This window comes from Cyprinodon variegatus, unplaced genomic scaffold (assembly GCF_000732505.1).
Source record: "Cyprinodon variegatus isolate N-32 unplaced genomic scaffold, C_variegatus-1.0 Scaffold292, whole genome shotgun sequence".
Classification (NCBI taxonomy): domain Eukaryota; kingdom Metazoa; phylum Chordata; class Actinopteri; order Cyprinodontiformes; family Cyprinodontidae; genus Cyprinodon; species Cyprinodon variegatus.
In genome coordinates this window covers 606,234-620,908 of record NW_015150745.1, presented here as the reverse complement: position 1 = coordinate 620,908, position 14,675 = coordinate 606,234, and the positions used below count along the sequence as shown (strand labels likewise).

The 14,675-nt window shown below is 37.7% G+C and overlaps 1 protein-coding gene across 2 annotated transcripts in view; it reads left to right on the top strand.

The window, feature by feature from the left end:
* LOC107090359 (synaptic vesicle glycoprotein 2C-like) overlaps window positions 1-14,675 on the top strand; it is a 96,437-nt gene that overhangs the window by 75,597 nt on the left and 6,165 nt on the right. For both annotated transcript variants that reach the window (XM_015383689.1, XM_015383688.1), the window contains 5 exons: window positions 392-525; window positions 3,209-3,298; window positions 3,393-3,503; window positions 3,585-3,673; window positions 8,794-8,958. In XM_015383689.1, the coding sequence (XP_015239175.1) occupies window positions 392-525; window positions 3,209-3,298; window positions 3,393-3,503; window positions 3,585-3,673; window positions 8,794-8,958 (589 nt within the window). The remainder of the gene's footprint in view (window positions 1-391; window positions 526-3,208; window positions 3,299-3,392; window positions 3,504-3,584; window positions 3,674-8,793; window positions 8,959-14,675) is intronic.

Below are 14,675 nucleotides of genomic sequence, written 5' to 3'. Positions count from 1 at the left end.
ACAGAACCTCTGGAGAGAGTTTGCTGCACTAAAAGCAAATAATAATAATGCATGCCTCATTTTTCAGATTTTTTATTGTTTAAAAAAGTTTAGAATATCCAATAAATTTAGTTCCACTTCATGGTTGTGTCCTGCTGGTTGATTCTTCACAAAATAAATACATATATATATATATCTTTATGAAGCCTGAAATGTGGCAAAAGGTTGAAAAATTTAAGGGGGCTGAATACCTTAAGGCACTATATACGTTTAAAATGTATGTTCATATTTGTAGAGATCTGAAAGAAAAGGAAACAAATGGCACAACATTGTTTTAGTATTCTTTTTGCATTTACAGTTTTATTCTGAGAAGGACATTCATGGCTTTCCATATGACTGCCTCTGTATGCAGGTTGGAGTTTCAGCATGGGATCAGCCTACCAGTTCCACAGCTGGAGAGTGTTTGTGGTGGTCTGTGCACTGCCTTGCGTCTCTGCAGTAGTAGCTCTCACTTTTATGCCTGAGAGCCCCCGCTTCTTCCTGGAGGTAAAAATGACACAATAATGTTCTACAAGCAGCACTGACATTTCCTCCTAAAGCTTGGAGTCAATGAGTTTCAATGCTATGTTTTTATATACACATCCATGTATCACAAACTCCTGCGAAAAAGGCCAAACACAATGAACCAATGCTAAAGATGGAAATAGTCTCCTTATCTCTTTCTCTTTCACTTCAATAATCTGTGTTTTAGAGCTTTTTTGACCTTAAAGTACACCAATTGATAAATGCACTTCCTTTGTTTTAGCAGTGCTTCAGGGAAATACAAAACAATGAAACCAGTGTTTAATATAGACAAATCTTTTGAAATTGTCTTTTAATTTTAAGTGGTTTTCAGGAAAAAAAGAGAGCAATTTTTTGTAACCCTTTTATTTCCCGGAGGGTACAGACAAGTGTTTGACTCATACCCCTTTCCTACTGGCCAAAAATTCTGTTTAAACACCTGAAAAATTAGCATTTAGTGGCAGAGGAAACAGCTAACTGACCCTCTGCGAACTGCATCAAACGACACGGCAAGCAACCCGGGTTGAAATCACCTTCAAGAAGCTTTCTGCAGTCTATCTCTGCATGCATCCCATAAGCATGGTGCAGATTTGGTAAGAGGGACTGGGGCGAACACATGAGCCAAACAATAAAGCACACTGACGTACTATGTGCTGGATCCATTCTATATTCCTCTTCATTGTTTACTTTCCTGATTTCTATGACATCATTAATGCTAACCCAGTCTGACAGGGGCCACACACTTTGCCAGTGGGGGGTCACACCTGGCTTTTTGCCAAATGGGAAAGGAGCCAAATCTGCTCATTTAAGTGTGACAGCAGCTTTATGTGTATTTTAAGTGGTCACAGCGTTAGATTAATTGGCAGTTTACACATTTTGCTGGTGCTACATGGCTTACCAGTCTCCTAAAAAAAAGTAACAACACTTACCAACTATCAAGTCCCTTATTGTTGGCCTTGCCTGTTTTGGTGGAATAGCTAATGCTGGTTCCCTATCCAGTCTTTACTGGAAGCACGATCTGTGGCAGCAGCTCATTTGCACATGTATCGGATATTCAACCAGGTCGTTGTCAGGGTTTGGTTGAGTTTTTCAGGAAATATGCAGAGGCAAGGAGGCACAGGTGAGTTCTTGAAGATTTAATTAAATAACTGAGGCTAAAATCCAAAATGCAAATACATGGAACCAAAAACCAGACAACTTTATGGGAAAACTCACATTGGGAGCCAGGAAAATATGAGGAACAGGCACTGAGGAACTGCACAGAGAGATGTAATTATTATTTATATATGAATCTAACATTGGAATCAACCATTGGTCCATGGAGTGCATCAGCCAATCAGTTCCTTCATATGGAGTCATATGAAGGAACTGATTGGCTGATGCAGGGAGATCTAGAATCAGTTAATAATTAGACAAGCCACAGAAAGGTACAGAATGTGATCAGAAATGCAGGCATCTTCCTTCTGTTCTGAAATCAACAGGAAAGTGCATTTCTAACTAGGGATGCATCAATTCCCATTTTTAAATAGTGATCTGACTCTGATACTAAAATTTGAGCATAAGCAGATCCTGATACAGTACATGCATATACCAAAGCTCTGCTTGATTTAATTTGATCATCATTACTGTTGATTTTTTAGGATGCTGTCATAAACCCTCCTCTGCAAAGATGTACGAATATATATATTAATGTAGAGTTAAGTCAATAAAGTTTTTTTTCAAATATTTGTGTTTTTTATGTATCGTATTGAGCGACACCCACATGTGTTTGCCTAATAATTTTTGTAATAGTACACATGCCTTAAAAGGGAAGTTCATACTTTGTCTTCCCTCCATTATCTTTCCATTTGTAATGTTTTGTTTGATTTGTTCATGTTTATTTTTTGTTTAAATGAAGGCTTGTATAACATTATTTGTTACTGCATTTTTTTTTTTATCTACATGAAGAGAGAAAAAGCAATAATGGCTGAAAGAATTGACCTAATCATTTCAGCAACACATTCGAATAGTTCAGACTGATATCAAACTAATTGGTATCGGCAAAAAAATAAAATAAAAAATACATTGGTTGATCTTTACATGAATGTGTGCATGTATGACCCAAAAAGGCTAATTGAAACTAGCATATAGTCAGAAAATAAACTGTAGGGGTTCAAATGGACTGTTTTCAGAATCAGAATTGCTTTTAATATGTTAATTGCTTTTAATAAGTTAAAAACTAATCCAAAATGTATTCATCTAAACACATTCCAAAAAAGCAGGAAGCTCTTGTGCTGATCTATGGATTTTTTTTACTTTTAACATAAATATATTATAGAAATACACCAAATACGTCCCCCCATTTGCCCTCTTTTTACCAATATCTAGAATTTTCTAAATATCCGAGCTGATAGCGATATTAATATCCATTCAGTGCATCTCTGTTTTTAACATGTGACCTTAAAAGAACAAAAACAAAAAAAAAAAACTATCTGAGCCACTGATCACTTTGCAGCCCTCATTTCTGCCATTAAATCAGCTTCTTAAAATTCTATATCTAAGCTAAAATAATAATCCGAAAGATACTGCACAGACTTCCTACTACATAAAAATCTTGCCTACCTTATGAATTCTGGGATGATATGCTGTAATTCATGAGTTTAACTTGTTAAACATGTCTGTCTTCAAGACGGGTAAACATGACGAGGCATGGATGGTCCTCAAACACATCCATGACACCAACATGCGTGCCCGAGGGGAGCCTGAGAGGGTCTTCACTGTGAGTACACTCTATGACTCATGGAGATTCATGGAGTCTCCCCATCTGTTGAAGTTCCATCAGCTGCTCGACAGCTCAGTGTCTCCCTCTCCAGGTGAACCGGATAAAAATCCCCAAACAGCTGGACGAGCTGGTGGAGATGCAGAATGAGTCAGCAAACCCTGTGCTTAAGGTCCTCTTCAAGATGAAGACCGAGCTCAGAGGAGTATGATGCAGTTTGATCGATCTGAACTGAGCTGTGTACAGATCATTCAGTGCTCTAAACATGTTTTTTATATCCTAACAGATCTGGTTGACGTTTATGAGATGTTTCGACTACCCAGTGAAAGAAAACACGATGAAACTGGCAGCGGTGTGGTTTACGTTGTCATTTGGGTAAGGGATGATTTTGCAGTGCTGTGCATCTTAATGATGCTATCTATGGCCCTAGGTTGATACTTCACTTAATAATCAATACTTCCTCCTCACTCATTTACAGTTTTTGTAAATAACTTTGCTCTTAGGAAATGAGTGTATCACTTATTCAATTCAATTCAGTTTATTTATATAGCGCAAATTCACAACACATGTCATCTCAAGGCACTTTACAGTTCATCAGATTATACAGTCTTCTATCTAGTTTTCTATCTAAGGAAACCCAGTTGATTGCATCGACTCATTGACTCAAAGGCAATCCCTCACACTAAGCGAGATGAAGCTACTATGAGAAAAAGCAAAGACAGCATAACGTTAGAGATTAAACTAACAGATCCTCTATATTGGGAGTATAGAGATCGAATGAAGAAGGACTATGAAAAAGGGATCCCTATGTCCTCCAGCAGTCTAAGCCTATAGAAGCATAACTATAGAGATGCTCAGGATAACCTGAGCCACTCTAACTATAAGCTTTATCAAAATGGAAAAGCTTTAAGCCTAGCCTTAAAAGTAGACAGTGTGTCTGCCTCACGGACTAAAACTGGTAGTTGCTTCCACAGGAAAGGAGCCGGAAAACTAAAAGATCTGCCTTCAGTTCTACACAGATTGAGAGCAAAGTGCTCTGTTAGGAACATAAGGAACAATCATATCTCTGATATAAGTTAGAGCTTGGCCATTTAAGGCTTTATATGGCCACTTATATTATCACCATGAATGTTGAGAAATATAATTTGATATTTTTCTAGATGCATTTTCCTCACAACCTAAGAAATGACCAGAACCGTGCCTCCACACAAAACGCAAATATAAAATCACATTTCTAACGTCTGAAGGCTTTTTTTGCAGCCATTAGGGAACCTCATCAATCTTTATCATGCTTTATATCAGTCAGTGACAGTTCTTACACGGATGACCCACCTTCTGACACCCACTATTTCCTCCTTTTGTTGGAAGCAGGGAAGCTACCACTTTTCATGATACAAACGTTCACAGACAGATTCCCAGTTTTAGGACAAAAGGTCTCCTGATTTTCAGCAGCAAACAGGATATGCTAACTCCCTACTGATGGAAGCAATAGAAATCTTGCTCAGGATGCAACTAATACATAACTTCTGTTCTTTATGTACTGTGTTTAGTAACCGATAACCTTACTGCCAAAAGAAAAGGTTTTTACTGGTAGCAGCCGATATACTTTCTAATAATTAAAGCCGAGATGTTTTCACTTGTGTTGCTTGAATAAGATCCTTTCAAGCTTTTTTTGTTTGTTTTTTGAGGAAAGTTATATAAAAAAGGAAGATACTTGTGATGCATTGGATGTTATGTAAATAGATAAATAACATAAGACGGTACAGAAAGTACAGCAAATTCTTTACAGATTTATAGGCTTTATACACTAATTATGCTTTTTTTTTGCTTTCTTGTTTTGTTTTGCCAACTTTTAAATAAGAACAAAAACTGCTACCTAGTGTTGTTAAATATTTCAAATGTGATGATGGTAAAACATCTGACATGAGGATCTAAAAGATCACTCCCCTATGTGAATTACAAGCCATTGAAAACAAAGCTGCAACAAACTCAGAGCAGGTTTAACAGCTATTCACTGAAGCAAAACGTTACCTGAGGCAATTAATTTAACATTTAGCCTAATTAGCAAGCATTAAGGCAAATACAACTGGGTTTTTTACCACCACATTAAGGAGGAGAAGTTATTTAAAGGCAGCTAAAGCCAAATCAATGTTAGAATACAGGCTGTCCACAGACAGTGGAGGAATAATAATGGAAGTACATAATCAGGCTGTGTATCAATATTTAAACTCCATGCCAGCAGGTTGTCTTCCATATACAGTAGTTAAGTGCCACTTCATAATTAACTAAGCAACCCCAGCTTTTTCCAGGCTAAACATAAACAAACAATGCTATTACGCAAAAAAAGGGAAGAATTGATTGTTACAGATTGGTTGTTATACAGATAAACAACCAATTTCTCTCATTTATAACAGGGTTCTCACCAGAGGTATTGATGACTGAGTGAAGGGGGTATTATTCATTGGTACATCTATATTGGCTTTTTTTGCTTTTTGCTTATTGATCCTGGTTCTTATTTTTTTTCTTTTCGTTTTTCTCCATGTTCGAGGCTATGTTCATCCCCTTATTATGCAAACTATCAGGCTGACCCAGAGTGATGTTGCTCTGATCAACCTTCAGCCGGATAAAAAAACCAAACAAACATCTTTTGGTTTCATCTTGAAAGATCGGCTGTTCGGGAAACCTTTAGAACCTGTGTACTGCTTTCAAATCTAGCGCTCTGTCTGCTGGTAGGGTGGCAATGCATGTTTCCACCTGTCTGAAAGCCTAAGGGTGGATCAATGACAGTCTGAAGGATGGAGAGTTCATTTTTTCACCGAACGGTAAACGTGTTTCTAAAATACAGTTTCCACAGCCATTACATTCATTAAGAGTCAGTATATTGCACAGGTGTAACTTCCTGAAGGACTGGTGGGGACAGTCCCCACCAATAATTCCAATACAGAGACTTTGGCTCTCAACAATAAGTGGGACAATTTTCTAAATTAGATTTTGCCGCTTTTGAAGGAGGATAATCACTGATGTAGCTTAAAGGGAAAACATCCATCAATCCATCCACATTTTTTCTGGATGGGTGGATGGATGAATGAAACTGAAATCCTGTACATAGTAGGGAGGCATTATATATTGCTGTTGGCATCGGAATCAGCTGTTATTCATTCTTTTAAAAAAAAAACATTAATGTCTAACTACCCATAAATATAAATATCAGTGTATTTTTGTTCTTTTGTGTTCTTAACAATGGGAAGGAATGCAATAAATATATGTCTGAGCTAATTTTTAGAAAATACAAACCCTACTGAAAGCATTTGTGTCGAGTAACTTTAGGTCCATCAGCCACTACCCTTAAAGTGTCCCCACCAACTTTCATCACAAAGTTACACCCCTGGTGTATCGGGCTACTTTCACTGTAATTTTGACAACTTTCAGTGTAACCAGCGGTTGTGCTGAAATGTGCTGGACAGAGCCGTAGAGGGAGGGAGGCTATGTGTCAGTCAAAGGGCTGATACACTAATATAGAGATTTGGGTATTGTTCAAAATTAGCGTGTACCAATTTTTCAGCCTATGAAATTGACCATAGCTGTTATGTTGAGCTTCCCATTGACATTTTTTAGATTTTCAAAAAGTCCTTTTACCTGCTGGAAGTAGAATTAAAAGTATTCCATCCTCTAAATACTTTCGATAAAATTTGTCTGGATTGCATGTTCCCCAATGACTACATTTAGCTCCATATTCAGTTTTTCTTTTAAACAAAGTTCCCATGTCTGAAATGGCTTTCTAATATTAAATGTCATGATAGGATCCTAAAAGTTTGCCCACATGCAGAACACCACTCAGAGGCAGGGTAAAAGATAACCAGTTTATTGACTGAAAGGAAACCAGTGAGACAAAAGACATGAAACTTAGAGAGGCTAAACTAAAGGGGATTGTCAGTGGGAAAGGACAAAACTAAGGAGGTCCTCAGAGCGACCTGGCTGGGTTATCTCAGCTCTAGGGGAAAGACAACTAAGGAGGTTCTCGGAGAGACAAAACAGATGGGGATTCTCTGCGTGGCAAAATCCAGCGGTCTGGTGAACCAGAACCGGAAACACTAGAGGGGAGATCACAGTGATGAGTTCACGGTCCGTCTGGGAAAATTATTCTTGGCTGATGAATGGTTTGTAATGACTCACATAACGGGGGTTCTTGGTTTATCCCTGGAACCAGTTTGTGGGGGTATAGATTTGAGATGGTTGAACTCGTTGGAGTGCGGACAGGCAGACTAGTGTTGGGTCCAGAGGAGCAATGGAGCGGGCTGTCACAGGGTTTTCCTAAAGTAGACTTGAATGGATCTAGTGGAGGTTTCCCCTTGCTCAGTGTGACTCTAATAATTCCTTCCAAGGGGGGTAAAAGGTCCAGGATTATTCAGTGGATCAGGAAGGCAGAAACAAAAGAACAAAAGACAAAGGCAAAGCTTAGACTCAGAGAGACAAGGCAATAGTTAGACTCAGTTAATCTCAGTTTGGCTAGAGTACCCAATACTGGCAAACACTTTTGGCCCCGAGGTGGTGACAGCCCGCAGCTCAAATACTCCTCTGGTGGTGACCCAACGAGCCGCAGGTGTGAGAGGAGGCCCAAACGGGGAAGGGGCACCATCTAGTGGTGGGAGGAGAAACAAAAAGAAAACATACACAAACCCCACAAACAGGACCCTAATACTAAATCCTGGTCATTGCTGATTGATTAAGAATATCAATAAATCTTTAACAATTTCATTTAATTCAGATAAGTTAAATATAACAGTCTACTGTTTTTTTTTGTTATTCCATATTTTATCATGATATAGTTATTCCCCAAGCAGCTTTATTTTGATCAGGATTCTAGGGAAAGGTTGAAGTGTACCCCATTAGCCTTTTCAGAGAGACCAAATGCAATCTGGGCTCCCACTCACTCCAGCAGTCAATTTACTATGACAACTTTAAATTAGTTTATTTTTGAAAGATGTTAATAATCGCAGAATCCAGAGGGGGAAAAAAAAGCAAATACATGAAGAGAATCATTGATCTGACCACTACTGCTCTGTCATGTACCTAACCTTTTATTCTGTTGTCATTCATCATGTTATTGTTAACATTTATCCACAGTTATAATCTCAGTTAAACTATAATGTTATAAAACGGTTGCAGGCAACAGAGAAATTGAGAAATCATCCATTGTAAAAACAGACTGATTCAGAAGATCCTTCTTGCTTACACTTATAAACACCTACAACGACTGATTAAAAAAAAAATTACTGCAACATTTAATTTCCCTTTAGGATTAATAAAATATTTTTTAATTAAATTGAATTCTAGTCAAGAGTAGAAAGAATTAGAAAAACAATTTGAACTAAGAAATGAAACCACCCTGATTTTAGCATATCTTTGTTATCAAACGTTTAATCTAATTTTTCCAGTAAAAGTCACGTTTCTGTTCCCTCTTTACCAACTTACAACAGAAGCTCTTGATCTTGCAGGTTTTATGGACTGTCTGTGTGGTTCCCTGATGTCATCAAACACCTTCAGGCTGATGAGTATGCCTCCAGGGTGAAGATTCACAACAATGAGCGCATTGAAGACTTCACATTCAACTTTACCCTGGAGAACCAGATCCACAGATATGGAGTCTTTCTGAATGACAGGTACAGCTGGCTGAGGTCCTCCTCCACTCACAGTACTTTACTGCTCACAGTATTGGTCTTTAGTGTAAATGGGTGTTTTGTGTCTGTTCTTTGGTTGAATTTTTGGATCTAATACATAAAAATAAAAGCATAAAAACATACAATACATCAACAAGCATTATTTTAGGGTAAGATCTGTTTAAGGATGTGCAATTGAAGAAATAGCACAAACAATTAATGGCAGAGTAGTGGGTGATCTACTAAGATTTTTTTGCACAAGTCTTAATACGTTTAAAAGTGGTGCGGATCACCCTATTTAAATGAGGGTTTGCATGTGCTACTGGCTGTCACCATGGAGATTTTAGGAAAGCAAAGTGGATTCATTTTACACTTCTAAAAGGCAGCCACAATTTAAAACAGTACTGCATACAGATGTATTACTGAGGACGATGCATGCAGAGGAAAAAGTAAAATTAAAGGAGCTTTTCTTGTTGTGTGAAATAAAAAAAAAATGTAAAAATTAGAGACACAAGCAATACGAATAGCTCCTACTATGTGGATCGTTCATACAGTATGCTGGTTTCACGCTAAAGGCGTTATGGGTGTCAAAAACTTGTAAAGGCAGAAATTTGGATGCTCGGTCAGAGGTTGGATCAAACTGTGGTCAAGTTGCTTTGACGTTTCCTCACTCTGGATGCTCGGTGCTCTGGTTGCTTATCGACCCTGTTCTGCAGCTTCAAGCTAGAGGGCAGCTTGGCTTTATTTACCTTAAGAGTTTGAAAAATAGTTTTGACACGTTTTAAGCAAGAAAGTCCACCTCTGTGCAGTCAGTTTATCAGGATTATGATCCCAATGAAATATGCAGTTTGTGTCCAGACCTCCAGCATACCACCAGTAGGCAGTGCTGGAAATCCCCGCTGGCAGCTTTCTGCTGCAGCCAGCCCAAATAACTTAGGTCAACATAAACAAAATTCCCCCCTCAGTCTTTTGGAGAAGTGCTATGTTCCTGGCTTCCACCTCCAGCTGATTTGCATTTGCAGAACATTAACAAAAAGAAAAAGTGTAAGTAAACCATTCAGACAGATACTACCTAAAGTGTGCACCCATTAGAAAATATACATCTAAATGGAATAAATTAAACTTAATCTGGAACTAAATGTAAATTATAAAAAAACAATACAAACACTTTGTTGTGGTGGTAGAAGCATCCATCACTGTATCCAAATCAAATTTGAATTCATTTAGTTTTTTTGATTTATTCTTTTATTCCCATTATTTTGTATTTTTTCAAGTTATAATCAGGATAAAGAATAGAGCTTTTACTGTAGTTATGGTGAGCCTTGCTATTCTGATCTGTATAGATGTTAGCACTCCCAGTTCCTCTAGCAAATGTCTCACTAGAGTATTTTATTTTATGTGCTAGGTGGTGATGTAAAAATAGTGGGGATGAATAAAAATGCTTAAAAATCTAACTTTTTCACTTAGCCAATCTATATTTTACACACAAGTGTTTAGCCAAGCCATGTCAACAGTCGGTCCTCGAGGGCCGCTGTCCTACAGGTTTTCAGTGTTTCTCTACTTCAGCACAGCTGATTCTGATTATTGCAGTTCAACAACAGCCTGTTAATCAGCCATCAATGGAAAACAGCTGTGTTGAAGCAGGGGAAACGACAGCAGCCCTCAAGGACCGACTTTGGATATGGCTGATTTTAGCCCTAGTTTGGTAATCAGTTTGTACCAAGGGTTCCCCAAGTGGGAGTAGGGAACCCCAGGGGGGTCGTAGCAATTATGACCTGATTCCTGAGGTATACTTGGGGTACATAAAACAAATAAATATAATTGGCCAAGGAAATTCATAGATAAATAATAAATAATATTTATTTATCCACGACATGAATGAAATGTAAAATGTCAAACCTCTATATTAAAGAGGTAAAATTAGATTTAAAAAAAAAATGTTCTGTTAAATAAATAAAATGAGTTTTATGATGTTTAATTAAATGATTAAAAGGTCCTAAAGCGGGCTTGTCCAAAGGTGCTCTTTGAGGGCGGCTGTCCTGCTAGTTGCTTCGTTTCTCTGCTTCTGCACAGCTGATTCTGATTAATGCCGTTCAATAAAAGCCTGGTAATCAGCTTTCAATGGAAATCAGCTGTGCTGAAGCAGGGAAACAGCTAAAGCCTGCAGGACTGCTGCCATCGAGGACCGACTTTAGACAAGCATGTCCTAAAGAAACATTCATTCTGTATTCTGAAATAAATATCGAAAGGAATACTTTAAGTAGGTCACCGGTCTGTTATTTTTGGGGTCACAGGGTAAAATGTTTGGAAATCCCTGGTTTATAGAAAGAAACCGCTCTATATAATATATAGAGTGTTTGAATCAGATAAAATATCCTATTTATTTGTATCAAAAAATTAGAAAAACTGTCCTGACAGTAATAGGTAATTTACAGAATTAACTTTTGGCTAATTTAATTATTTAAACTCCTCATGCCTTCAAAAAGACTATTACTAATCTAAGGAGCTTTATTAACAACATTTAAAACAAAAGTTATTTCAAAGGTTGCAGGGCTGCTACTGTTGATCAGAACTTTAAACTGGGGTTTTATCCTCCATTAGAGTTGGGATTTTACTTCCTTTGAGCCAAAGATGTAATATGCTCCATAATACTGGGACAAAAATGGAACATTCAGTTACGCACATTCTGTTAAAGAGATAAATCGATACAGAGCTTCTATTTCTGTCAGAAAATGTGCTTAATTTCTTTATTTACTTTGAAATGCAGTTAAAAGGTTAATTGTTTTTTTCCTGCATCATAATCAAGGTTTGGTATTTAAGGTTTTCCTGCTTGAAAATATGAATTTTCTCTTTCTTCCAAGTGTCTCTTGTAAATCTATTTGAATATGAGGAATAGATTATATCTACTGCTTGTTCCCCTAGTGAAATATACACAGTATTAACCGAAGACCTGAATTTGCACTCAGACTTTTATTTGGTTGTAAATATTTCTTTGAAATTCTAGTTTTCCAGACACAGAAAATAATCGCTGCCGTGTAACACACTCCTGTGAGCTACTTTTGGCACAGAGTGTTGTCATTAAAGATACTTGTCCTGAAGGGGGATAGCAGCACTATTTGTTATTCCCACAAACAACCACAACAGGTAATATTAATCCTGCCTCCTTTATCTTCTCCAAACACCAGGAAATTAAAAGCCTTATCACACTGCCAGACCATTTCTCTGCTGTCTTCTCTCACATGTACTCACACTATGAACAGAAGGTTCACTTACACAAAGGGCAGAGAGAAGGTGATTATGTAGTTTTTGTTATTTAGTACAGGAGAATTCACAACTATACAATAAAATGACGGTTTGTAAAGCTACCATCGATTGTAAAGATACAAATATGTTTTCTTTTTTTTCTGCTGGATTGCTCCGAGGTGTCAATTTTTTAAAACTAAAACAAAACAGTTTCTAAATACCAATTTAGGTGAAATATTTATTTCTGGACGATTTATTCACACACCAAGATTCAATATGAAGATAGGGACCAAATAAAATAAATTCTAACATGTTTGTAAAGAACCTAAAAACACTAGAAAGCTATACACTTATAGTTTGTTGCAAAAGTGTTACCTCCTTTGATTTTTGCTTATTTGTCAAACATTATTATTATTTTATTTTTCCTGAAAGATAAACTCAAAATGAATCCAAGTGGAAAATATCACTTGCTTTTAATACTGTTTTACAGACCCAATTGTCTTTTTTTTTTTTTTTTTTTTTTTTTACCCCTGATAACCTTTATTTAAAAGCAGGGACACTTTCTTTCAGAAATTACCCAGTCATTTAAAAGTTTAGGACTCCCTACTGCTTGTTTAAAAAAAATAAAAATAAATATATATATATATATATATATATATATATATATATATATATATATATATATATATATATAGATGATTATGTGATTATGTGACTTACCAATAAGAGAAGAGCTTGCTACACACTGCGTTGTACAACCAATTACAACCAATTTCAATATAGAGGAAAAATCTGTTTTGCTGTTTTTTAGACTTTCCTATGTTACATGATTTCAGATAAAATCGTCCTCTTCTTCATCACTGATGTCGTGTCTGTAACAGGTTACCTCAAAATCCCTCCTATGTCTAAATGGATTATTGTGTCATGAAAACATGTCAACTGACATGTGATTCGCTACAGCTGCCACCATCATATGGCGATGACATTCATTGCTGTTGTTTGTCGTTCTCTGTGTGTTTAGCCAATTAGTCAGCATTTTCAGGGAGAGTTTTTCCTGTTTAAGCATCAAACATTCGATCAGGTGAGTGAACTCCACAGTGAAATTCAAAGAGCTTTCTGAGGCCAACAGAAAGAAAATTTATGAAGCTTTTGAGTCTGGTTAAGACTTCAGAGAAATCTCGATAGATTTGAAATCAGCCATTAGACTGCGTACATAATAGTCTATGAGTGGAAGATTTTCAACGGATCTGCCAAGATGTTCAGGTCTGGCCATCTAAAAGTCTAAAGATAAATCTAAAAGCATCACCATTAAATCTATATCTGTTGATGTGAAGCTTCCATGTCTGTACAGTCAGAGAGAAGCCAGACAAGTTTAGCTTTTATTCAAGGAAGAAACTGCCTTAAACAAATGTATAAAGGCCAGAATATGTCATGATGGGTCTCACTGACTTAACCCACATGCAGAACACCACAGGAGACTGGATAAAAGTTCAACAGTTTACTAGTATAAACACACAGTTATTATTTGCACTGATTCTGGTACTGGTCCGGGACTGGATTCACAGAGTTCTCTGCAGAGAGGGATAGTTTGGTTAGCCAGGCAGCTATGACGTCTTGACAGAGTTTGATACTGAGTTGTACCTGATGAGATTCAGACTGATCGGTGGAGAGAGGGAACCAGTTGGGTCCAGAGACTGAGGGTTCAGCAGAGAGCTTAGCAGCAGCAGAGCTTGGCTTCAGGCTAGCGAGGTTCAGACCTTGAGTTGTTCTCCAAGTTCTCTCCAGAGAACTAACAGGGAGATGCAGACTGAGGGTCTTCAGGTTTGGCTTCTCAGAGCAGGCAGGCAGGTTTCCAAAAATGAGCTCCTCCAGAGCTCCTGACTTGAATCAGGTTTTCCTAAGAAGCAGAGAAGACAAAGGCTGGTTAGGATTATGTTTACTCTCCTGAGTGATCAGAGATTCTGATGTGCAGGCTTGGCTCAGGTTCTGCTAACCAAAACTGGTCAACACTCCGGCGCTGAAGGGAAGTCAAGCCGCTGCTTATATAGCTGGTCTCCTAATCAGGTGAATCAGCCTCAGGTGTGCAGGTGGCTTCAGCTCAGGAGACCCAGGGCGCTCTCTGCTGGAGAAAAGGTGGCAGATCTCCAGATCCCAACAGAATACAGTTTACCAGAGAACTTAGATGAGCGGGACTTCTGGAATAATATTCTATGGATGGATGAGCTTAAACAGAATAATTTAGATTTCAAAACAGATTATTTTTTTTTTTGGGGTAATGTTAAAAAGAGCATTCCATGAAAATAGCCGACTGTGAAGCATAGAGGTGGAAATGTCATGATTTAAGGATGCTGTTGCAGCTCGACCTGGACAGCTCAACAGCCACAAATCCACCATGTGAATCAGGCCTAATCCACACGAGGACAAACGAGGCCATTTTTATAGATGGCTTAGAAAAGAGTTGTGTCCACATGAGTGTA